General features: G+C 40.9%; 1 protein-coding gene across 2 annotated transcripts in view; it reads left to right on the top strand.

Annotated features, from left to right (window-relative positions):
* Window positions 1-27020, top strand: part of IQGAP2 (IQ motif containing GTPase activating protein 2) — a 314063-nt gene that overhangs the window by 191261 nt on the left and 95782 nt on the right. For both annotated transcript variants that reach the window (XM_086323182.1, XM_086323183.1), the window contains exons 9-13: window positions 140-227; window positions 4654-4817; window positions 7444-7604; window positions 16151-16275; window positions 24924-25087. In XM_086323182.1, coding sequence (XP_086179308.1) covers window positions 140-227; window positions 4654-4817; window positions 7444-7604; window positions 16151-16275; window positions 24924-25087 — 702 coding nt within the window. The remainder of the gene's footprint in view (window positions 1-139; window positions 228-4653; window positions 4818-7443; window positions 7605-16150; window positions 16276-24923; window positions 25088-27020) is intronic.

Genomic DNA, 27020 nt, shown 5'->3' with positions numbered 1-27020 from the left:
AGCAGGCACTCTTAAATGCTTGTATCGAGTTCACATGAATATTAACAAATGGTTTTTAGCACTCTTAAAGATTTTGCTTTTGAATATCAAGCTTTGGAACCACTTAACCTCAAGAATCAATGAAGCCTTTGTTTTGCAGAGTAACTGTATCTCAGAAGAAGAAAGAGATGCATATGAAGAATTGCTGACACAAGCAGAAATCCAAGGCAATATCAATAAAGTCAACAGTGAGTAATGGATCATATGAAGGAAATGGATACTTCTATAAGATGCAAATTTTTCTTATCTGAATCTCAGCAAAACTCTTAACATATATCCTTATAAAAGTGCCTTATATGATGACAGATCCACTAAAAGTGTTGCTCTTAATTCTGGTGCATCATCTGCTAGTTTTCCGTGGAGCTTTTCTGGCCATCTTGTCCCCAGTCCATGCAAAGTATCTCAAAACATCTTGAAGCTAGGTTGACTGTACCTTCCTGTTTCATACAGATACAGTGTATGTCATTTTTTGAACCTATCCCTTATTGGGCTATCCTTAAAGTTCTTTTAGTAAAGATTATGAGTTAACAATTGTCATTCCTTGCCCAGGATTATATGATAACATTTTATTGGAATTGTAAAGCTGTTATTGACACCTCTGCTTTTTATTACTTCTGAATTATTAGTCTGCAGTGTGTAAGAATTGTTCTCTTACCGCTTGTGTAGCTTTGGTGCAAGTGAATATGTGGCAGACCTATAAATCACATCGTGGCAGGTTTGAATCCAATGGCCCTGAGACTCCATGGAGTCCTACAGGACAATTCTCCTTGGTACCTAGTTCAGTTATGTGACTATAAAGAACAAAAAACTGGGGTGATTAAAATAAGCATGTGCAACTTTAGATACACTAGTCTCTTTATTAGTCTTTTTTCTTTCTCTAATAAAATTTGTTTTTACTTGAGGCAGTAAGGAATTCTCTTTGACATTTATGTCCCCAAGGTCAACCTAAATAACCCACATATACCCTGAAAATGAATACATCAAAGGCCAGTTAGTCCATTTAATAAGGCATGTGAACTTCTGCCAAGTTTAAACTTGGAGTGTCCACTAATTCCAGTAGTCCTAAACCCTCAGTGTAACCTGCTAGATGAGCCTTGAATGTTCTTTATGGCTCTTAGCGCCTTCAAGGAAATGTGCATCCATAGGTATTACTCAAGAGTGTTCTTCTAAGTTGCTGGTAGAGATATATATTAAAGGCTTCAAACAAGGAGGCCCAGAGAAAATTGATAGATATGTCTAGGAGTTAACCCGAGTGGGTTTGAGAATTTACCTCCATTTACAAGTACTGCGAGCACCGGGATTACTTTCTTTAAGGAACACCTTGACATTTTGAGATGTGTGCTCCTATTTTTATTCTTATTAAATTTTGAACATGTTGGTGATGATACATGAAGTACAATTTCAAGTTTCTCTTTCTGCTCTATTTGAAAGCTGAGAATTTCATTATGCTTGACAGAAATGGATTTTAGGAAGAAACTAATATTGCCAGCGAGACATCTGAGGTTCATAAGCTTAGTGGGGAAATGGTTCCCTAGCTGTATGCCATCCTTTATTTTTGAAATGTTTATAACCACTAGAATAGATTTCTTTTTCATGTTAAATATAATACCTTATATAAATGTTTCATCACTTGATTGAATGACAGAATTTCCTGACCACAAATTTGATGCCAGATTGACTATGTTTTTTTTTCCACTTTTAAGTAAAAAGCATGAGATGATTTGCACTAATGCATAACCAGCTAAAATTATGAAAGACATTGCAGTGTTTAATGGCTTTAAATGCATAGAACATGATTATTCTGAAGGTTTTGATCTCTCCCTGTTGGAAAATTTATAGTAATACTAGAAATATCTAGTATTAGTCTTGAAAAAATTCTCCAAAGCATATTTTAGCCAGTGACATGACAATGAGACAATGGTATGCTTTAAAATATGTCAGTGTAACTACTTGACAAGCTTTCCCCCAGTCATTGAGCTTGTTGTATTAAAATGTTGAGGTGTCTTCATTTGTAGCAGCCATGGTAATGGCAGAAAGTGACAGCTTTGATCATAGCAGTACCAGCTCTGTTTCAGAGGCTTCGGGTTTGTTTGGACTGCAGTCATTTAACTTAGAGTTTGGTACCTGCTTTCCATTCATTACATATATTCTGTTAAGATTAGGGCTTGAGACTTTGTTAAATGCAGAGTGTAAAAGAGTGGTTAAGCTTACTTTATATTTCTTTTTTTTTTTTAGAAGAAATGGTTCATTAAGAGTGTTCTAAAGGGTATATTTTTTCTTGTAATATTTTACCATCCAGTTTTCCAAACTTATATAATAGAGTTTTCAAAGGTGAAGTACAGTTCTATTCAGGATAATTAGAGACACAATCCAAAGGCCTTGGATAACCTTAACAGAGCATCAAACATGACAACCAAACACTGACCTTCTTTTCTGGAATTCTTTCATTTATCATACTAGTTCTAAAAATAGAAAAAAGTGTTTGGGTTCTTAGGGTATTATTCTAACTTATTCTAAAAGTGTAAGTTTTCTGGGGTGTGGCATGAAAGACTGCATTAGTTCTAAGTGTTTCCTGTTCTTAAATGAGGTATCTCAGTAGAAAAGCTATTGAGCTTGGCTCCGTGTGAATATAGGTAGAGAAGATAAATTCCCATCTGTTAAAAAGGGTTAGAATAATCTTAGCTATAGTCTTGTCATGTGTTAGGGAGACAGACTAATCCTTGAAAACTCTAGAAATGTCTGGGTCTGTGTTGTCTCTACTAACCTGAAACCTTCTCTGTAAGGCAAAACCCCATTGGTTCCGCCCAGTTTCTGTTGCCTGGTAGCAGAGTCCATCACTCATTCTTCCATTTAGTCACAATTCCATTTCTGTTTTCTTGAAACTATACTGAACTTACTGTTCCGAGTACCCTCCATGTGGTCACTAAAATTCAGGTCTTTATAATCTGAATGTTATAACTCGTAGAGACATCACAGAGCTTCTGATTGGATCAGGTAATGTAAACCAAGGCATCTCTGTGATGAGGGCGTTTTTTTATTTTTTAGGTTAAATGATACAGTAGCTCTCCCCCACCCCCACTCCCCACTTATCCACAGTTTTCTTGACGGAAATGTCAATTCCCTACTGTCAATTGCAGTCTGAAAATGTTAGATGGAAATTTCCAGGAATAACGCCTGTCTTTTCAGTTACCTGCTGTTCCAAGTAGCATGGTGAACTCTCACGCCACCCCCTTGGCACGTGGATCGTCACTTTGTCCGGGAGGCCCCACCCTTCAGTCACTTGGTAGCCATCTCAGTCACCAGACTGTCTGGTGTCATAGTCCTCGTGTCCACGCCGTCCTTGCTTTGCTTAATAATGGCCCCAGAGCCCGAGAGTAGGGATGCTAGCAATTCAGAGATGCCAAAGAGAAGCTATTACATGCCTTCTTTAAGTGGAAAGCCAATGGGTCAATGAAGAAATCAAAAAAATAGCTTGAGATGAATGAAAATGGAAACCCAACTTGCCAAAACTTATGGGTCATAGCAAAAGCAGCTCCAAGAGAGAAGTATATAGCAATACTCAACTACTTCAAGAAACAAGAAAAATTGTAAAATAACAATAAATAAAACTGAAACAGAGTCATAGGCACAGAGAACAAGCTAATTTTTGCCAGAAGGGGAGATGGATGGGATGGGAGAAATAGTTAAGATGTTAAGAGGGACACTCTACCAGTATAAAATAAGGAAGTCCTAAGAATGTTATTAGTTATTGTTGTTTATCTCTTACTATGCCTAACTTATAAATTAAACTTTATCACAGATGTGTATATATGGGGCGGGGGCGGGGGGGGAACAGTACCTGCAGGGTTCGGTTCTATCATGATTTCAGGCATCCACTGGAGTTCTCGGAACCATACTAACACATGGGGACCACCATTGCAATGTAGAATTATATACTCATATGACTTTGGTTGTAATAGTTTTAAAAACATATCTGAAATTATATTCCCCTAAAAAACCACACTTTACAAAACACAAGAGATGAGGGAGACTACTTGGAGACTTAAACACCATTCTAGATCAAACAGCAGTGTGCCCGAGCGCCTCCTGTGGGGTCCCGTGGTGCTCATTCAGAGGGAAGATAAAACAGTGATAGGGCAAGCCTTGCTTCTGGTCTTCACACATCTTTAATCTCCTTGGGGAGGCAGAGCTAACACACAAAGAGTATTAAAGAGCAATGCCTGTGGGATACACATGGCCCAGTCCTAAATACCAAAACAATACCCAGGGTGTGAAATTCTCAGGAACTGAAGCCCTGTGAGGACTTTATGGGAGAAATGGTTCCAATGCTGGTCCTGAAAGGAAGAATTTTGCAGGGAAGTCATGCTAGTCAGGAATGCCCTTATAACTCCAGCTTTATCAATGCTGAGGTTCTTGTAGGGACTAGCTCCAAGGATTAGACTATTTTCCAATTACAAGCTACCAGTTCCAACGCTTTGCTTACCATCCAAATGCAACTTTTCAGAGTTCATGGAAGATGACTGCTTAGGCTCTAATCCTTGGAAGTGTGGGCTGGTGGGGTCAGGCCGCAGTGGGAAAGGCACAGGTTCTGATGAAACGTTACTCCGACCCCAGGGCTGGCTGCAGTGGACCACATCAATGCTGTTATTCGGGAGGGTGACCCTGAGAACACCCTGCTTGCACTGCAGAGACCAGAGGCCCAGCTGCCCGTTGTCTATCCTTTTGCTGCTGCGATGTATCAGAATGAACTTTTCAACCTCCAGAAGCAGAACGCCATGGTAAGTCAGAAGAGACTTGGTTACAGAGATGTTCATTCTGAGTCCTAGCAACCAGCAGTGCTGCTGAAGACAGGTGAGTGGAGTGGAGTGTCTCCAGCTTGTGCCAGTCACTGGTCTCGTTGGCTTCCCTGTACCAATTCCACACCACCTTCCTCTTCAACTCCTGCCTTTCATCTCCTTAAAGAATCTGAGAGCATAGTTAGGAAATGCAGTCAGGGCTCTACACAAATACGCACTTCAAACTAGTTGTTCTTATTTTCTCTGTGATTTTTTAAAAACTTGGTATAATTTAATAACAGACTGAAAGTTTTTTTAATATCTAACTCTCTTGATTTAGATTTCCAGAAATCTGCAACCAAGAGCATTAGCACCATGACTTTGATTTTTGTTAGTGTCTGTTCTTACTATGTTAATGGGATTAAGCAGTAAAATCATATAAGGTTACAGTAAATAAGAGCATATTTATTAGTACAGGATTAACCTAAACAGTGCAACAGAGTGAAAAATCCTAAAGGCAGTGCCAAGAACTTAATGTATGAAAGAGATAATATTTCAAAGACCTGGGAAAAGAAATGAAATCCTTAGAAGCATTTAACCATTTGGGAAAGAAAACGTTACCTCACTACACACAATAGAATAAATTTCCAGTATGAAAGGTTATGTGTAAAAAATCATTTAAAAATTAAAGTTCTGAAAAAACATGGAAGGACATTGGATCTTAAAATCAAAAACAGTAGTGCTCTACCAAAAAACAAGAGGAGGAAAGCATAAAGCATAAACAGGCAACTCACAAATATACAGGGACATTTTTATCTATAGTACTGAAAAAAGGAAACAAACCATATGTTTAACCAGGAACAGACTGCACACCCTACTATTAAATGGAAAAAATGAGATTGAAATATATAGCATTATCTTGTTTTTTACAATTAGAAAAGGAAAATAGTTTAAAAAACCAAAGTCTCTGTAAATGTTTGCATGAATTAAAAAATAACGAAAAGTGTGTGTCACGAAAGGCCATGGGTAGTAGGGTTTGTTTTCTTATCCTTGCTTATTAAGACTTACAGTGCTTTATAAATAGCTATTGCAGTATGAACTGTGCACACCACTTGTATGTGAATTTTTTTCAATAGTAAATACTATAGTATGATAGGATACACAGTTGGTTGGATCCGAGGATGCAGAAACTAGGATACAGAAGGATGAGCATATGGAGGATACGGAAGGATGAGCATATGGAGGACCAACTTACATGGGGGCAGAGGAGCCCGGTGGGCTACGGTCCACGGGGTCACAAAGAGTCGGACATGACTTAGTGACTGAACAACAACAGCTCTATGGAGATTTTGGACTGCGTGGAGGTTCAGCGCTCCTAACTCTGGTGTTGCTCAGTGGTCAACTCTATTTTGTAATAAAAGAAAAATAAGTTATTTCTTTAAACTGCCTATGGGTTCTCTTGTTCATATTGTCCCCATTTCTCTAACTCTGAGGCCTAAAGCTACGTACACTCTGACACATTCATCCGTTTTTTCTTTATTTGTCCTCATCTTTTTGGCTGTATACCACTTTAGGTATTTGTGGTGAATCTCAAATGATTCCATTCTGCTCTTTACTTGTAATTTGATACCTTCCTTCTATGTTAAACTCACAGTTAATGTAAGGTCTTTGGATAAAACTTACATGTTCCCTATAAAAACCCTTTTTCCCATTTGCTTTGGAACATAAAATTGTGCTTTGTTAATCTCAAATCAATTCACTGTGAAATTTCCATGGAGAACCAGAAAGCTATAGTGCATTTTGGTATAAATATTATACATACGGAATATACAATATCCTAAATGTAAAGATAGATATCAGGGTTTTAAAAAATTTATTTTCATGCTTACTCTATGTTCCTTCAATAGGATGGAAGAAATAACCCTTTTGAAGCTGGGCCAAGTCAGTATAAAATGGTTAAAAGGAAAAGAATGGTGAAAGGGGCTTTCTGTAACCTGAGACTTATTTTTTAAATAAGCCTAATCCTTACCTGCTTTTCATTAAGATTTGCCTCACATTTCTTCAAATATCTAGACCCTAGAGTACGTTTAAAATTTCTACCCATTTATAAAAATGTGACTTAGACTAACTTTTTAAAAATTAAAATCTATGTTGCTTAATGACTTTGATTTACTTTTCCAGGGTTATCATCTTTAAGTAAAATTCTCCCCTCTTTTCCTTACCCTTAATTCAAACTGAAAGGCATTATTTATACTAATGTCTTACTCTGCACTTAGAGACAGTAACGATGTTATCCAACCGGTGGCTTAATTGTTTGGTAAGACTAAGCCTGTTGGCAGCCAGTATAGCTGCAGATAGGAAGCGGCTGTGGCCATGCAGATGCTTATGGAGTCATAACTAAGGATTGTAATTAACTCAATTCCCCAGACGAGCATCTAAGGAAAATCCAGAAGCCACTGACCTGTTCTTGAAAGCCAATGAAAAATAGATGACCAGGCAGCCCTCTTTGTCCTGGGTTCTCACAATCTCTGACTTTTCTGTACTGTTTGAAGTGAACCTTCTGAACCCCCATCACATACATGGGTTGTGTAAATTTGGGCAGCTTATATTACCGTATGTTTCCTAACAGAACTACTTGGCCCATGAGGAGCTCTTGATTGCGGTGGAAATGCTATCTGCTGTAGCTTTACTCAACCAGGCCTTGGAGAGCAGCGATCTTGTGTCTGTGCAGAATCAACTTAGAAGTCCGACAATAGGCTTTAACAATCTGGACGAGATGTACGTGGAACGGTAAGGGAACGTTTTCCAAACTTCCTTTCAGTGCAGAGATGTGTGTTTGGCAGACCTCACAGATGAACGATTTATTCCTTCCTGAAGAAATCCGTATAACCATGCGTGCTTTTTTTTTTTTTTTTTTTGCCATGCTCATTTTCTTAAAAGCTAGTCTACTTTGTTCTAAGAGTCCTTCAAATATTTGAATCCTTCTTCCCAGTTTTCCTTTTAGAGGAACAGAGTCTAAGACGGAGCATCCTATGGCAGTTTCTTACTGTATTATTATTAGCAAAAATTGATAGGCTTAAATAAAATAAATGTTGAATGCATACCTTCCCTTGGGCTTCTTTAGAAAATAACAGAATGTGGAACAGTTGGAAGCAGCCTTAATAATCATCCAGACCAGTTTCTTAGTTTACTGGTGAGGAAACTGAATCTGGATTTGTGGACCCAAAGTTGGGCAGTTGAGCTTCAAACCTCATTCTTCTGATGGTTAAACCAAAGGACTCCAGAGACCCCAGTGGCTCGTGACAGTGGGTAACGATCTCAACTTAGTGTCTTTTATTTCTTGTTCCTGAAATAAGCTACTCAATAGTATAGTTGATAGAATCAAAAACACTATAGCAGATACAGAGAGAAAACTAAGGGCCAGAATCATCAGTCAGATCAGTTGCTCAGTCGTCTCTGACTCTTTGCGACCCCATGGACTGTAGCACGCCAGGCTTCCCTGTCCATCACCAACTCCCAGAGCTTACTCAAACTCATGTCCATCGAGTCGGTGATGCCATCCAACCATCTCATCCTCTGTCATCCCCTTCTCCTCCCACCTTCAGTCTTTCCCAGCATCAGGGTCTTTTCCAATGAGTCAGTTCTTTGCATTGGGTTGCCAGAGGATTGGAGCTTCAGCTTCAGCATCAGTCCTTCCAGTGAATATCCAGAACAGATTTCCTTTTCGACTGACCTCCCTGCAGTCCAAGGGCCAGGATAAGGAGCCCAATTAGAAAGAAAGAGAAGTCGCTCAGTTGTGTCCAACTCTTTGCAACCCCATGGACTGTAGCCTGCCAGGCTCCTTCATCCATGGGATTCTCTGGGCAAGAATACTGGAGTCGGTTGCCATTTCCTTCTCCGGTGGATCATCCTGACCCAGGGATCGAACCCAGGTCTCCCACACTGGAGGCGGATTCTTTACCAGCTGAGCTACCAGGAAAACCCTCATTTTACTTATAAGTGAGCAGTTATGGGTGATCAAGGGCTCAGACTCTCTTCAAGCAGCTTCCTTTGCTTAAGCAAACGGGACAAAGGGAAAGGAACTCTCTCATACAGAGGTGGATGTCACCAGAGTGAACCCTGCCATTCTGGATGTGAGGCCAATTAGAGGTTAAGACAAAGTGAAGTCACTCAGTCGTGTCCGACTCTTTGTGACCCCATAGACTGTAGCCTACCAGGCTCTTCTGTCCATGGGATTTTCCAGGCAATAGTACTGGAGTGGATTGCCATTTCCTTCTCCAGGTTAAGACAAAAGCCCAAGTTAAAACGAGTGAATTTCCATCTTGGATTCTTGTGACCACCAGGGGGAGATGTCTGCATAGATCTTGACAAAAGCACTTACTGGTTCTGGAATTGCTGAAGTAGGTAATTCTCTTGAGTGACATACAGTCCAGTCGTACAGGAGACATAAAGACTTGCTAGATTTTTTTTAAGTGGTATTTGACCACTTGTCTATGTAGAGAATGGCCCCAAAGTAGTAGAACAGCCACCAGGGAAGCCCTAGTAGAACAGTGGCCTTTGCTTGTTTTTGGTCATCTTGGAAAAACTGACGTTCTTATGCAACTTAATGTGACGACTTGGTTTCTATAACTTCTTAGAGTCTATTTCCAAGGTAATTTATTTCGACCTCTGCTGTTTATGTTAATAGCGCCATCCTCTCCTCCAAGCTTAGACACCTCCCGTTAACGTGAGTTTTTCTCTGCGTTTGTGAGATACCCTTGAGCTATGCATAGCCTGCTCACTTTTTCCCAGACAGTAGCCAGTATGTGTGCACCGCACCTCTGCATAACGTTTCCATTTCCCAGCGAGCACTTCATTTAGACATTTCACTTTTGCTTTTGAAATGACCTCCAAATTGGTCTTGCTCTGTCTCTGCCGTCCTCATTCATTCTTTTCTAACTAGGCTTTTCTGCTTTCGCAGTTAGAGAAGGCAGAGTTGGTCTCTTCGTTATGAAGCCTAAAGGTCTAATGGGACTTGTTGATGAGATCATTTTCAAGACACAGAGCATCCCTGCGACCTCCCTCTAAATGACAGTACCCCCTCCCTCCAAATCACCCACTTTGAGGATTAAAAATTCTCTCTTCCTCTATCTCAATTTACAAATAACCCATTAAGGAAATGGACCCACACCCCATTTGAGAACCTGTGATTTTCAACTGGGGACATGAATAGGCTTTAGAGTGCAAATATTCTGTATGAAAGACTTCTAAAATTTTATTTTAAAATAAAATAACATATTTTAGCACTTTCCAGGTCACCTGGATGACCCAATACCAACAGGAGTTTCCTGAGCCCCTTTGGTTCTTACACGGATTGTTGCTTTGGTCCCAAGTGGTCTCCTGCAGCCTCAACATCTCAGTTTACATGCTAGCTTTTAACCAGGTTCTTGGAAGCCCAAGAGGGCAGGTTTTCAACTTTAAGAAACACCTGGGGTAACAGGCAAATTTGGCCTTGGAATACGGAATGAAGCAGGGCAAAGACTGATAGAGTTTTGCCAAGAAAATGCACTGGTCATAACAAACACCCTCTTCCAACAGCACAAGAGAAGACTCTATACATGGACATCACCAGATGGTCAACACCGAAATCAGATTGATTATATTCTTTGCAGCCAAAGATGGAGAAGCTCTATACAGTCAACAAAAACAAGACCAGGAGCTGACTGTGGCTCAGACCATGAACTCTTTATTGCCAAATTCAGACTGAAATTGAAGAAAGTAGGGAAAACCACTAGACCATTCAGGTATGACCTAAATCAAATCCCTTCTGATTATACAGTGGAAGTGAGAAATAGATTTAAGGGCCTAGATCTGATAGATAGAGTGCCTGATGAACTATGGAATGAGGTTCGTGACATTGTACTGGAGACAGGGATCAAGACCATCCCCATGGAAAAGAAATGCAAAAAAGCAAAATGGCTGTCTGGGGAGGCCTTACAAATAGCTGTGAAAAGAAGAGAAGCGAAAAGCAAAGGAGAAAAGGAAAGATATAAACATCTGAATGCAGAGTTCCAAAGAATAGCAAGAAGAGATAAGAAAGCCTTCCTCAGCAATCAATGCAAAGAAATAGAGGAAAACAACAGAATGGGAAAGACTAGGGATCTCTTCAAGAAAATCAGAGATACCAAAGGAACATTTCATGCAAAGATGGGCTCAATAAAGGACAGAAATGGTATGGACCTAACAGAAGCAGAAGATATTAAGAAGAGATGGCAAGAATACACAGAAGAACTGTACAAAAAAGATCTTCACGACCCAGTTAATCACGGTGGTGTGATCGCTGACCTAGAGCCAGACATCCTGGAATGTGAAGTCAAGTGGGCCTTAGAAAGCATCACTACAAACAAAGCTAGTGGAGGTGATGGAATTCCAGTTGAGCTATTCCAAATCCTGAAAGATGATGCTGTGAAAGTGCTGCACTCAAGATGCCAGCAAATTTGGAAAACTCAGCAGTGGCCACAGGACTGGAAAAGGTCAGTTTTCATTCCAATCCCAAAGAAGGACAATGCCAAAGAATGCTCAAACTACCGCACAATTGCACTCATCTCATCATTAGTAAAGTAATGCTCAAAATTCTCCAAGCCAGGCTTCAGCAATACATGAACCGTGAACTTCCTGATGTTCAAGCTGGTTTTAGAAAAGGCAGAGGAACCAGAGATCAAATTGCCAACATCTGCTGGATCATCAAGAAAGCAAGAGAGTTCCAGAAAAGCATCTATTTCTGCTTTCTTGACTATGCCAAAGCCTTTGACTGTGTGGATCACAATAAACTGTGGAAAATTCTGAAAGAGATGGGAATACCAGACCACCTGATCTGCCTCTTGAGAAATTTGTATGCAGGTCAGGAAGCAACAGTTAGAACTGGACATGGAACAACAGACTGGTTCCAAATAGGAAAAGGAGTTCATCAAGGCTGTATATTGTCACCCTGTATATGCAGAGTACATCATGAGAAACGCTGGACTGGAAGAAACACAAGCTAGAATCAAGATTGCCAGGAGAAATATCAATAACCTCAGGTATGCAGATGACACCACCCTTATGGCAGAAAGTGAAGAGGAGCTCAAAAGCCTCTTGATGAAAGTGAAAGTGGAGAGTGAAAAAGTTGGCTTAAAGCTCAACATTCAGAAAACGAATATCATGGCATTGGGTACCATCACTTCATGGGAAATAGATGGGGAAACAGTGGAAACAGTGTCAGACTTTATTTTTCTGGGCTCCAAAATCACTACAGATGGTGACTGCAGCCATGAAATTAAAAGACGCTTACTCCTTGGAAGGAAAGTTATGACCAACCTAGATAGCATATTCAAAAGCAGAAACAATACTTTGCCAACAAAGGTTCGTCTAGTCAAGGCTGTGGTTTTTCCTGTGGTCATGTATGGATGTGAGAGTTGGACTGTGAAGAAGGCTGAGCGCCGAAGAATTGATGCTTTTGAACTGTGGTGTTGGAGAAGACTCTTGAGAGTCCCTTGGACTGCAAGGAGATCCAACCAGTCCATTCTCAAGGAGATCAGCCCTGGGATTTCTTTGGAGGGAATGATGCTGAAGCTGAAACTCCAATACTTTGGCCACCTCATGCAAAGAGTTGACTCATTGGAAAAGACTCTGATGCTGGGAGGGATTGGGGACAGGAGAAGAAGGGGATGACAGAGGATGAGGTGGCAGGATGGCATCACTGACTCGATGGACGTGAGTCTGAGTGAACTCTGGGAGTTGGTGATGGACAGAGAGGCCTGGTGTGCTGTGATTCATGGGGTCGCAAAGAGTCGGACACGACTGAGCAACTGATCTGATCTGATAGCTCTCCCTTATGGTCTTAGAGCTTCTTTATAGTACACGGGTGCTGGGCAGGGCCACCTGGCTGTGAATTCTTACAAGGTCACTACCCATTTACCATGACTTCTGCCCTTGGGACTCTGTTTCCCAGAAAGATTCTTTTGCCCAATTCTCACAAGAGTGATACAGGGTTGGCATTGGCTCTGGGCATACGGTGTTCCCAGATTAATTATTCTAAAATGTACTTACGTTTATCATGCGCCTCCCTACGACTGTCCTCTGTTCTCATCTGAATTACCCTCAACGTGGTGTTCTGCTCTTAGCTCTAGCTCTAGTCCTCCTTGTATTTTGTGCTTCAGCCAAGCTGGATCCAGACACACACTGTTCTTTCTGGCTTATCTGCTCATAAGCATAGTTGTCTCACCACTAGGAACACAATGCCTGTCACCCATCTCCACCTAGCACAGCTCTGGAGCTCCCAAGCTATCCCTGCCAGAGATGATGCTTCTGTGAACTAGTCCCATGCTTCTCCCACCCCAGCTAACATCACCTCTTCTGAGAACTAACATGATGTGGTTAAAGGTTAAACATAGCCTTGGAGCCAAACATAATCTGTGTGACTCTTCCTAGCCAAGCCCCTTTCTCTTCATCTGTAAAGCACAGAAACACACACCCAACAGAAGCACCTGCTCTGCATTTGCAGAGCCTCTGTGAGCCTGTCCCAGGCCAGCTGCTCCATTGCTGAGGGTTTCTGTCTGCTTCTCCTTCCTTGGAACTCTGTTACTTCCACTGGAACTCTGTTACTTCCACTCTTATGTACAACCTCTAATTTTATGACTTTTCCCATGCTCTGCTGTTATACCCTATTTGAGCTTCTTTTTCATCTTAATATGAGCTGAAAGGCTTCCCAGGTGGCGCAAGTCTTCTTGCCTGGAAAACTCCATGGACCGAGGAGCCTGGTGGGCTACAGTCCATGGGATCGCATAGAGTCAGACACAAATGAAGCGACTCTAGCGTAATGGGCTGAAAGCTCCCCGACATAGTGGCTGCATCTTGTCCCTTCTAGTCTCCCGATAGTGCCTGCCACAGGTTTTGTACACAGTTTGTACTTCATAAGCATCTGCTGAATGAAGCTGACATTTTAGTCTTCTTCAAAGCTCCCCAAGTGTGTTAGAAAGGTAATCTTACTAGCCTAACCATAGCAGACCCCAAAGGGAACTCTCAGAAAGGTGGGGAAGGAAAAGACATAGGCCTGTTGGGTCTATATCAACTACAACAAGTTGATATCTCTAGTGCTGGAGACTAATACTCATATGGAATGCCTGTGGAGCTCTGCTGTGTTATTCATCGTATTTTTCCCTTTTACTAGTATTTGTTCATTTACAAGGAAATGGTGGGTGAGTGTGGATTTTATTTTTTTCCTTCTGTTCATCCTTAAGCTTTTCCATTTTGTTCCCACTGGGTCATCATTTAGATGTCAGATATATGAAATGCCTGAAAGGATTTTGCACTTTCTTATAGAATGGCTCCCATCTATAATGGATACTAGTGAGTGCAAGTTGCCGTTTATCCATTGTCATCGTGGTCAGTGTTATTTATTATACGTTGCTACTCATAAGTGGTTCCCTGGTGGCTCAGATGATAATCTGCCTGCAATGAAAGAGACCCAGATCAATCCCTGAATTGGAAAGATCCCCTGGAAAAGGAAATGGCAACCCATTGCAGTACTCTTGCCTGGAGAATCCCATGGACAGAGGAGCCTGGTAGGCTGCAGTCCGTGGGGTCGTTAGGAGTTGGACACGACTGAGCGACTTCACTTTCACTTTTCACTTTCATGCATTGGAGAAGGAAATGGAAACCCACTCCAGTGTTCTTGCCTGGAGAATCCCAGGGATGGGGGAGCCTGGCGGGCTGCCATCTATGGGGTCGCACAGAGTCAGACACGACTGAAGCAACTTAGCAGCAGCAGCATTAGCAATGAAAGAGATCCAGATCAATCCCTGGATTGGAAAGATCCCCTGGAAAAGGAAATGGGACAGAGGAGCCTGGTGGGCTACAGTCCATAGGGTCGCAAAGAGTCAAACATGACTGAAGTGACTTAGCATACACTCAAATGTAGAAAAGTATTTTCTTAGGTTTATAACTCTTGATAAGGTGAGAATCTCACACAGGACCTTGAGACACTTTCAAGCCTGTGTTTGGTAATGCCTTGTTCAGACACGGAAAATGAGTCCTCCCCCCCACTTCCTATTCTGAATGATATTTTTCTCTTTCAAGCTACACCCAATGGAAGACATCTCAGTGTCACCCTGGAGTGTGCAGAACTTTGAGAAAACCTGTCACAATGAGAAAACAGTTATAGATTCAATGCAGTGTTACTTCTTTGAACCTCTGCTGTAAATCTGTTGGTTCTATTCAGAAGTCAAATTGCAAAGTGAATCAGTATATATGTAGAGGATTGATCTTCACTTCTCTGGTATAAAGATGCACAAGCAAATTAAACTATTGGGTTTCTAAACTTTGGCCTGGAATAATTTACTCATGTGAGCTTATGGTTGTAACTTTGTTTCTATTATTTCAAATGGGAAAATTGATTACTAAGAAACGAAAGTCTCTTAGTAATATGTCAAGATGAAGTATCAGATTATCTTTTTCCTCAAAATTTCTCAAGACAAGAAAAATAATCAGCGCATCGACCAAGTTCTGTTCTCCAGAAGGTGAGGAGGAGGGTCAGGGGTCCGATTGAGGTGTAAGAGTGGGATGACAGGGAGCAGACACAGGAGCGAGGTAGTAGCTGTGTGAAGCCTGAGGAATGGACAGGTGAAGAGGAATTCCAGGACATTCTAGTTCAACTCACACACCACCTCGTCAAGAAAACAGGCAGTGAAGTCGCATAATCTTCACCAAGGTTTCTGGAACTGCAGTTGCATTTTATTTGGTTTGTCGTTGGGTGTATGTATTAGGCTACAAGGTAACCCAGCTATGTTAGGGTTACAGTAAAAAAAAAAAAAAGAAAGGTGGGGGGGGCTCTCAAGGCTTGGATTTGGTGAAGGAAAGAGAAAAGAAAAAAAGGGCCTTTGATGGAAAGATTAGAAGCCATGGTAATTCTGAATTTTACATCATAATAGTCATCTGGAGTCTGAGCAGAACCAAGACATACAAAGGAAAGGAAAAATAGTTACTAAAAAAAACTAGTAACTTCACAAAGTTAAGGAGGTTGAGGTTTCTTTGCTTGAGATAAATGCAAGATTGGAATTTGAGGGACTTTTTATTAAAAAACATTTGTGCCTAGAAGTGTTTGAAGGACAGAAACAACATTATTAGTCTAAGTGGGCTTGGTGTATGTTGACAGAGCTGCGCAAGACACTTTTACTTGCCTTTCTACTCTTTCTCTAACTTCATAACATCACATTGGGCCACGTGTGTCAAACTTAAGATGTCTGCCAAATTTAAGACGCGTAACATGAGCGAAGAATGAATGTCTCTGATAGGCGCTGTGCTTGTTTTCTCTCCTACAGTTATGCAAATGCTCTTCTCGCCATTAAACTGGAAGCCTTATCCCAAGAGCAAGATACCTTAAGCTGGAATGAAATTCAGAATTGTATCGATATGGTTAATATCGAAATTCAAGAAGAGAATGACCGTAAGTATGGAAGAGTTTCCTTCCCTAGTTATGGTGGGAGAATGAGGTAGCTGGACAGCACAGATCTCTAGATCAGGGCTGCCGATCTTTTGCTCATGGAGCCCTATGAGTAAACATTCTTCTTACAGGTATGTATGTATTTATATATAAATGTTATTTCTGTGCTACTATCCCAATGTGTTATAAACATTACAAAGCAAACATAAGACATAAAAGAATAGAATAAAATACATGAATACAAGTCCTAACTTTTAAAATTTCCTGGTACTTGAGCTTCCCTGATGGCTCAGCAGGTAAAGAATCTGCCTGCAACGCAGAAAAGCCGCAGGTTTGATCCCTGGCTCAGGAAAATCCCCTGAGGAAGGAAATAGCAGCCCACTCCAGTATTCTTGCCTGGAAAACCACAAGGAAAGAGGAACCTGGTGGGCTACAGTCCAAAGGGTCCCAAAGAGTTGGACATGACTGAGTGACTAAGCACATGCGCACTTGAAAAATGACTAAAGAACTCAGTTTTTCTAAGCACTCAACTTTATTTTGACCTTTCATTTGTGTATTATTCTGAAATATGACACATATTTGGAGAAGGCAATGGCAACCCACTCCAGTGTTCTTGCCTGGAGAATCCCAGGGACGGGGGAGCCTGGTGGGCTGCCGTCTATGGAGTCGCACAGTTGGACACGACTGAAGCGACTTAGCAGCAGCAGCAGCATTACACATATTCCTGCTCTAAGAAGAAATTACAACACAGTCTAACTATTGTTTATGATCTCAAATCATGGTGATTTGCTGTGTTTCTAGAACTTAGGAGCTCTCAGAATGCTTTGTCCTAGTTTATTTTCATAAGGTTTTACAACCTGAATGTCTCCGTCAACAGATGAATGTATGAAGATGTAGTGTGTGTGCGTGTGTGTGTCTGTGTCTGTGTGATGGAATACTATTCAGCCATAAAAAAGAATAAAATTTTGCCATTTGCAACAATATGGATGGACTAGAAGAGCATTATGCTAACTGAAATGTCATACAGAGAAAGGCAAATACTGTATGAGATCACTAATATGCGGAATCTAAATAATACAACTAGTGAATGTGACAAAAAAGAAGCAGAGTCACAGATCTCTCGTGGAACAAACTGGTGGTTACCAGTGGGGAGAGGGAAGGTGGGAGCGGCAAGTGAGAGTACAAACTATTGGGTATAAGATAGGCTTACGGATGTACTTACAACATGGGAAATAAAGCCAATATTTGTATAAAAATGCTTAAGCTCTATGCTTACTCTTTATAAACATAACCAAAGTTTACAATGTTTTGTTCTAGTTTGTTTTGGTTAAGCTCTTAGATCTGGCCTTCTAATACAGTATCTCATTTTGTTATACTACAGTCACTGGAGATAAAACATTTGACTTTGTTCATTGCATTTGCAGAGTCTTCTTCACTTTCTTTATGACTTTCTGTGAGCCCTGTGCCCAGTATCAAGGCCAGGTTTACTTTTTGGCTAAACAACTTCTCACTCTAGACCTCTCGTAGAAAGCAGGGTCCGAGGGTGCTGCCTGGACGTGGCGTACCGTAGATGCCACTGTTAGACTGATTGCTGAACTTTTTTTCATTTTGTCCTTTTCAAGAGTTGTCTACAGATCTGTTTCCCCTTTTGTGACTGCAGGACTTTCTGCTGCCTCTCTGCATTTGGGGATCCCTGCCATCAGATAGCTGACTCTCTACCCACTTGGATCTTTTCTGGCCTGTTGGCTGGGGAGCTAGTGGTTCTTGCCAGATGTTAGTTGTGAGGAAAGCAGTAATTTAAGCAGATGCTCAGCATCATCAGTGGGGGCTCGGGGTGTGGGGCATGACACTGGTGTGTGTCCTGTTGCAAAGCTCAGGCGCCCAGCCTCCTGCCTTCCTCCTTGGCCCCCTGGCTCCACACTTGCAGAGTGCAGCCATGGTTTGGGTGCTTTGGCTAAGGCCACTCAAATGTTGGCAAAGCACAAAATTATGTTGCATCGTTGTTTTCTAACATTTTCCCTATTCTTTGTGACCATATGCGCAATCCAAGTTTGCTTCGGTGATTTCTGTATGTCCTGCTAATACAGGTGAAGATGTATCAATTCTCAGTGCTGAATGAAGATAGTTTTATTCTCATTCTTGACACTGACAAGGGGGAGGAGGGACCTGCCACTTTTTGTCCCAGATTGTAAGATAGAGCCTTTGCTTTTACCAGGAAAAGAAAAACCGTAACATGTATATAACTTTGAAAGAAAGTGGTCTTTTGTAGGTAAATTGGGTGGGTGGCGGGGCGGGGCATACCACACAGCTTGGGGGATCTTAGTTCTTCAATCTAGGATTTAATCCGTGCCCTCAGCAATGAAAGCTTGGAGTCCTGACTCTGGACCGCCAGTGATTTCCTTGTAGGTGGATACTTTTTTGGTTTATTTATATTTTTTGGTTGCACTGGGTCTTTGTTGCTGCATGCAGGCTTTCTCTAGTTGCGGCGAGCGGGGGCTCTCTTCCTTGTGGTGCCCGGGTTTCTCATTGCGAAAGCTTCTCTTGTTGCGGAGCACAGATTCTAGGTGCCTGGGCTTGGTAGCTGGGGCATTCAGTTTACTTGCTCGCCACATGTAGAATCTTCCTGGACCAGGGATCAAACCTGTGTCCCCTGCATTTTCAGGTGGATTCTTATCCACTGCACTAGCAGGGAAGTCCTAGATGAATACTTTTAAGCAAAATTTCTTTAGATTTGTGTGGCATTTATCTAAGTAGCTGTACTATTAAGTTATTCTCCATGAGACGTATCATACAGCAATTATCACATTTCTTTTAGCCATCTCAGTTCAGTTCAGTCGCTCAGTTGTGTCCGACTCTTTGCGACCCCATGAACCGGCAGCATGCCAGGCCTCCCTGTCCATCACCAACTCCCAGAGTCCACCCAAACCCATGTCCATTGAGTCGGTGATGCCATCCAACCATCTCATCCTCATCGTCCCCTTCTCCTCCTGCCCTCAATCTTTCCCAGCATCAGGGTCTTTTCAAACAAGTCAGTTCTTCGCATCAGGTGGTCAAAGTATTGGAGTTTCAGCTTCAACATCAGTCCCTCCAATGAACACCCAGGACTGATCTCCTTTAGGATGGACTGGTTGGATCTCCTTGCAGTCCAAGGGACTCTCGAGTCTTCTCCAACACCACAGTTCAAAAGCATCAATTCTCTGGCGCTCAGCCTTCTTCACAGTCCAACTTTCACATCCATACATGACCACTGGAAAAACCATAGCCTTGACTAGATGGACCTTTGTTGGCAAAGTAATGTCTCTGCTTTTTAATATGCTGTCTAGATTGGTCATAACTTTCCTTCCAAGGAGCAAGCATCTTTTAATTTCATGGGTGCAGTCACCATCCACAGTGATTTTGGAGCCCAGAAAAATAAAGTTAGCCAGTGTTTCCCCATCTATTTGCCATGAAGTGATGGCACCGGATGCCATGATCTTAGTTTAACCATCTAGAAACTAATATTTCCTTTCTAGGGGACTTAATATAAAAGATTTAACTTCTCTCTATTTTGGTTTGTTGTTTTGTCAAAATGGAGTATTTTTACTTAAAGTTCTTGAAGTATTGGGAGAAGGAAATGGCAACCCCCTCCAGTGTTCTTGCCTGGAGAGTCCCATGGACATGGGAGTCTGATGGGCTATGAGGTCCATGGGGTTGCAAAGAGTTAGACATGACTTAGCACGCTTTGAAGTATTGAGTTGGACATCATCTGTTTAGGTGATTGCTTTAAAAACTAAATTAAATATACCGTTGCCAAGCCTGAATTGCATAATATAGAAATTAAATCATCTGAAAGAGCTGAGAACTTCTCATGGACATCTTGAAAGTGCATTGCTCTCCCACCTCACTCCTGCCACACACTCCAGGGTCTAATCCCGTGTCTAAATCATGGTGTGGATGAGGTGTGCTGCTGATGGGAAATGTGAAAGCTGAACTGAGTGGAGAAGCTGGTAAATGCATTTCCTCCGATTTGGATGCTCTGCTGATGTCTTAATGGAAAGTTTACTTTTCCCAGTTGAACCTTAGTGGAGCATTAGTTTGACCAGAGAGTTTAGACAAGGTTTTCTTCCTGTAAATTTTTGCTTTTTAAATTTGGTAGGTACCATTCTTTATCAGTTATCTCACTGAGACAGTAGTGTCTCAGATGCTGACATCTTTAAGGAAATGCCCACCCTCTTGTTGGACTAGAATGTTATAGTACCACATGATGATTCAATTAAGTGGGCCATGAGTTGAGGCTCAATGATCTTTGCCCAAATGGGATTTTCTCTTTATTTATGAATAGAGGACGTGATGCAGATGTGCCCAGGGGACTTCTGGGAAGGTTTTTCAGCCCCTGTGAGGTCACTGACTATGACATCAGCAGCTTGTTTTCCTATAAACACACCAAAAGCTTGAGCAGGTGATTTCAATCAAGTCAGCTGGACGGCGCTCATTCCCAGGTGATTGGCCGTTAGGTACATACATCATTCTCTTTCTGAGACGTAGCTCTGTAAAGATCATTCTTGAGTGGGATGTTTAAAAATATTTAGAACAGTAGACCCAAGGGGATGGTGAGAGAATGACATAAGTGTTCCATGTTCTCCAGTTTATAAATAAGGCTGAAGTTAAAATCCCTTGTATGTGGCTAGTACTCGGACTTTCCCAAGGTCTTCCAATGTTTTGAGATAACCTGACTTGCACATTAGTGAAGTATTTTTCTGCTTCTTCCAACATACTGGAGTATCATAATCTAGAATAATTTCTAGGTATTTTAGAAAGTCCCTTTCCTCCTATAGATTTTTTTCATTCTTAACAATGGTCTTTATGGGGTCTTTTATTCAGGAGATACTTAGCTAAACAATTTACCTTAATTTGAATCTCAAGATGAAGATGCTTCTTAAAAATTAAAAGGATATATTCTGTTTCATAGCATGTCATACTTAATAGAGTGGCTTCTGACTGTTTTTGATGAAAAATAACTGACAGAATGAGATAATGTTTGACTTTAAGTATGTTTATTTTCTAAGCTTACTGCTTGTTAATGTTTAGTTTCTTTAGTAATTCTTGTCCATGAGCACTCACCTGGGAAGCAAGAGCCCCCTGTTAGTATGTGAAGGTATGTACATGTCCATGTGTACTTTTGTGTATGTATATTCATGAATAATATACCCATGCATACGTACACTATAATGACTGATTTATAGTTTATTTTTAAGAATAATGTAGTGTTGAGAAGCAGCCTCCAAATAGGTCCTTTCTGCTAAACTTTCAAATAGTTTTCCAACTGCATGACGTGGCTTCTGTGCTTTTCATTCCTGGACATTACAGTCTCTGTCCTAAAATCCTGTGTATAGTAGAGATAGTAGAAGTTTAAATTGGTAGGTATGCTTATTCATCCTTTGGTACATCCAAAGGGTTCCAGATGTTATTTTCCCAGATAGTATTAGAGAATTTGTGATGTTAATTAGCCATACTTGAACCTTAAAAATTTCCCCAAACATGCATGACTTTGGTAATTTCTATGGAACCTACCTACACTTGCCGGCTACATGTGGTTATTTTAACTAATTAACAGTAAATAAAATTTTAAATTTATTTCTTCAGTTATACTAGCCACACTTGAAGTGCTCATTAGCTACATGTGGCTAATGGCTACCATACTGGATGGCCCAGAACATTTTCATCATCACAGAACATTCATTGGACAGAACTGGACTATATTAACCTTGAAAGTCACCCTGCTAACACTATAGGGAATTGTTTGGTTTTGAACTGTCTCTTCAGTGTTCTTTACAAAGTGGTGGATTAGAGTAAACCAAATAATAGAATTCATTATCCAAATCTCTTTGCAATTCTGTTTTCTTTTCTGTACATGTTTACAGTAAATTCTTCTAGCCCTGGTATTCTCTGATTCCATCAAGCAGCAGTACTTGGCATTATTATCTAAGTGAGGCTTACGCTAGAAATGAGCTGCTACGTGTATGTCAAGTTATCTCCTGTTTTATTTTTCATAGTACTTCCTTTCTCTTTTTATTCAAATTTAGAGAAACTGTGTTGATACTGAACTAACAAATTCCATGGGCCAACATTGTCTCCTGTTTTTACAACATCTTTATTGGGATATAATTCATATACCATAAGATTCCCCCATTTTATTGTGTTTTTATGGTGGTTTTATATATTTAAAAAATTGTGCAACCATCACTAGTATCTAAATTCAAAACATTTTCATCACCCCAGAAAGAAACTTTGTACCCATTCGCAGTCACTCCCTGGCAACGGCCAATTACTTTGTTTCTATGGATTTTCCTATTCTAGGTATTTCATAAAAAGAGAATCATGGAATATGGGGCCTTTTGTGTCTGGCTGCTTTCTTTTAGCATAAGGTTTCAGGTCCATCTGTGTTGTATCATTATACTTCATATTACTTTCTAGGTCAAGTAATATTCTATTCTATGGGTATGCATTTTGTTGATCCAGGTATCAGTTGATGGGTATCTGGGTTGTTTCTACTTTTTAGCTCTTGTAAATGCTGCTTCTGTAAACATTCATGTGTCAGCTTTTGTGTGGCCATGAGGTTTCAGTTCCCTTGAGTGTATACCCAGCAGTGGAACTACTGGATCGTATGGAAGCTGTATGTTTAATATGTGAAAGAGCTGCCTGTTTACCGAGGTGACTGCCATTCTCCATTTCCACCACCAGTCTCATCCCGTCCTCAGAACGCTCGTTATTGTTTGCCTTTGTCAGTATAGCCATCCTAGTGGTTATAAAGTGGTATTTTGTTGTGATTTGCATTTGCATTTTCCTAATAACTGGTGATACTGAGCATCCTTTCGTTTGCTTATTTGCCATTTGTATATTTAAAGAAATATCTGATCAAGTCCTTTACCTGTTTTAAATTGGGTTTTCTTTTTTATTGTCGCGTTATAAAAATTCTTTATATATTTGATATTCTTGTGTATCAGGTACCTAAGGTTTCTTATCAGATACAGAACTTGTATTTACTCCTATTCTGTAGATTATTCACTTTCTTTGGTGGTGTCCTTGGAAGCATAACAGGTTTAATTATTTCTTATTGAATTATAGTTGATGTACAAAGTATATTAGTTACAGATATTTATTGTTGATGTACGCATTACATGTCACAGATGTTTAATATATTGATTCACAACTTGTAGAGGTTATATTCCATTTATAGTTACTTTAGAAGATGGCTGCGTGGCCTGTGTTGTACAATATATCCTTGTGGCTTATTTTATACATAATAGTGTGTACCTCTTAAGGGTTTAATTTTTACAACACCCCTTTGTTCCTTCTTTTGTTTATGTTTTTGGTGTTTACAGGTCAGAAGTATTGCCTAACACAAGGCCACAAAGATTTACCCTTACTTCTCTTCTCAGAGATTAAAAATTTATAGTTTAAGCTTTTATGTCTAGATCTGTACTCCGTATGGAGTTAATTTTTGTGTGTGATGCAATGAAGGGAGTCCAACTTCATTCTTATGCAGAGGACATTCAGTTGTCTGTGCCCGTTCGTTATGAAGACTGATTTACCTGTTGCGTTGTCTCGGTCAGATATCAGTTGACTATAGATGTAAGGGTTTATTTCTGAACTCTAAATTCTATTCCATTAACCTATGGGTTTCTGTTTATGTACCATGCAGTATTAACTGTAGCTTTGTAGTAAATTTGAAATTAGAAAGAGTCCTCCTATTCTGGTTTCTTTTCCCCCAGCATTACATTGGTTACTTCTTGACCCCTTGCATTTCCATATGAATTTTAGAGTCAGCTGGTCAATTTCTGTTTAAAAAAAAAAGGCAGCTGGAATTTTGACAGGGGTTGCATTGAATCTGTAGATCAATTTGGAGATCTCTACCATCTTAGTAGTATTAAGTCTTTTGATCCATGAACATGGGATAATCTTCCCCTTTATTTTGGTCATCTTTTTTTCCAATGGTCTTTCATAATTTTCAGTACATATGTCTTATCCTTGTTCTGCTAAATTTATCCCTAAGTGTTTATTCTATTTGTCATCTATTTGTAGTTGGAATCTATTGTAGAATTTTCCCTTAATTTCATTTTCAGATTGCACACTGCAATTGTAGAAAGATATAATTGACTTCTGTACGCTGACCTACTATGTAACCTTGTGTGCTGTGCTTAGTTGCTCAGTCATATCCGACTCTTTGTGACCCTATGGAGCCTGTCAGGCTCCTCTGTCCTTGGGATTCTCCAGGCCAGAAGACTGTAGTGGGTTGCATGCTGTGCTCCAGGGGATCTTCTCAACCCAGGGATCAAACCCAGGTCTCCCACATTACAGGCGGATTCTTTTCCATCTGAGCCACCAGGGAAGCCCAAGAACACTGGAGTGGGTAGCCCATCCCTTCTCTAGGGGAATCTTCCCAACCTAGGAATCAAACTGGGGTCTCCTGCATTGCAGACAGATTCTTTACCTGCTGAGCTACCAGGAAAGCCCATGTAAGCCTCAGCTGTAGCTGTTTATTAGCTCTTGCAGTTTGTATGTATGTGCGGTCTCCCCAGCCCCCCTTTCTAACTCGATCTTTGCTATAGGTGATTCAAGAAAACTTATGATGTACTGTGACTTAAAAGGAATTCTTTGTCTTCATTTTCTAGGAGTTGTAGCTGTGGGATACATCAATGAAGCCATTGATGAAGGGGATCCTCTGAGAACTTTAGATAGCCTGCTGTTACCCACTGCTAAGATTAAAGATGTGGATCCTGACTTTGCCCGGCACTACCAGGATGTTTTATACCAGGCTAAAACACAGAAATACATGGTAAGTCTTAGTAGGTGTGTTTTTTATTTATTTATTATTAGTTGTCTATTTTTTATATAGTAGTGTGCACGTATTTTAATCCCAAAGGACCTACTATATAGCATGGGGAACTGTGCTCAATGTCTTGTAATAACCTATAATGGAAAATAATGCAAAAAAGAATATATATATATATATATATATAATTTCAACTCTGTTTAGATAATAGGTGTGTTTCTTTTAAATTTACAGACCAGTTTGGGGAGAGAGGGGAAGGGGGGAATCCAAGGGACAGACGATACTGTTCAAATGATCTGTACTTGTCCTCAAGAGGCTTAGAAACTTCCTGAGACAGAGGGCATTCCCACATAAAATCCACAGCAGTGGAGGTGAGTATGGTGGCCAAGTGTCAAAAAGAGGAATGCTCAGAGTGACTCGGAGATGGCTGGGGTAGCTGTGGGCTGAAATCCTAAGATAGGCTGGTGTGGAGGTAGATCAGGAGCAGCTCGTGAAGGTTAAGGATGAGTTGGTTTGATGGGTGGGAGCAGGATGATGCAAGCAGGTAATGGCAGGGCTACGTGGGCACCAGCTTGGTATGTTCTAGGCGCAGGAGGAAACTGACCTGGCCAGGTCCCACTGCAGAGCAGAGGGTTTCAGCTGACCGCAGAGCTCACACTGTGGTTGTGAGATGTCCCATAGATGCCGGCCAGCCTGGACGACCCGGATGGATGGGAAGAACCGTCTCCTGGTGCTCCCTGGGACTTGGCCACTGTGGCTGCCATGGCCCCAGGTGCAAATCCAGCCCCAGAGGAGGGGCGTCTTGTTTGTATTGGTCTTTACAACCCAGGAACGGCCTCATCTGGAACAGGAAGAACATTTTTGGCTATGGCAAACATTTATTGATCACCTGCTGTTTGCCGGCCATGATAGTGGATACTTTATGTATGTTACCTAATACAGTCCTCGGAATAAGTCATAGCAGCCCTATGAATTAAGTGTCATTATCACCACGCCTAACAGTTGCTGTGAGGATCAGATGAAGGTGAGTTACATGAGCCATCCATAAAGCACAGAGGGTAAGGCTAGGCCATCCCGGGGAAGGCTCGGAGGACAGAAGGCCCTACCTTGAGGAATATTTTTCTTCAGCTCTAATGAGGCAGTTTAGTAGCATGAAGTGAATAGGATTTACATTGTTTTATTTTTTCACTTTTATTGAATTTCTATTTTTTAATAGTATGTGTATGTATAAGTGTATAGCATTTGACATGGAGCATGTCACCCAAAAAAAGAGCTTACCTATGCAAAAAAAAAAAAAATAGAGGGAGACTCAAGCCAGGCCTTGTGTGCCCTCATCCCAGCAGGGGGAGCAGACCCTGTCAGGGGGGAGGACCAGGCTGCCCGCTGCTGTCCCTACTGATGTAGCTGTGGCTGTAACACGTGACACAGCATTGGACGCTAAAGTTCTTAGTTTTGGAGACAGACAGGAACCATTTAGATCTTGGCTTTGCCACTAATTAGCTAGGGATTTTACTCAAGTCACTAAAATTCTTTATGCTTTGGTTTTCACATATGTAAAATTAAAATTATAGTACCTACCTTATAGGATTATGGTGAGGCTTAAATGATTACATAATGTAGTAAATGAATAATATACACTAACACATAATTCCCTATTAACACATAGTTACATTGACTATAATGTATGTATGTATAAGTGTATAGCCTTTGACATGGAGCATGCACCCCCAAAAAAGGGTTTATCAAATGTAGCTGGTGTTATTGTGGCACCTCTAGCTGCCATGCAGGTCAGCGGGTGGTGCGCTGATGTCTTTGTCGCAGGGTCTTCACGAGACACAAGGCCTGCTCTGGCCACAAATTGGGGTCTTCTGCATGCAAAACAGAGGTAGACCTGGGTTTCTTTGCTGACAACCACATGAGGGGATTGTCTTTGAGG

Source organism: Bos grunniens, chromosome 10, assembly GCF_055505025.1.
Source record: "Bos grunniens cultivar Pamir isolate PY7600 chromosome 10, Bosgru_T2T1.0, whole genome shotgun sequence".
Taxonomy (NCBI): Eukaryota; Metazoa; Chordata; class Mammalia; order Artiodactyla; family Bovidae; genus Bos; species Bos grunniens.
This window is presented reverse-complemented; position numbering and strand designations above follow the sequence as displayed.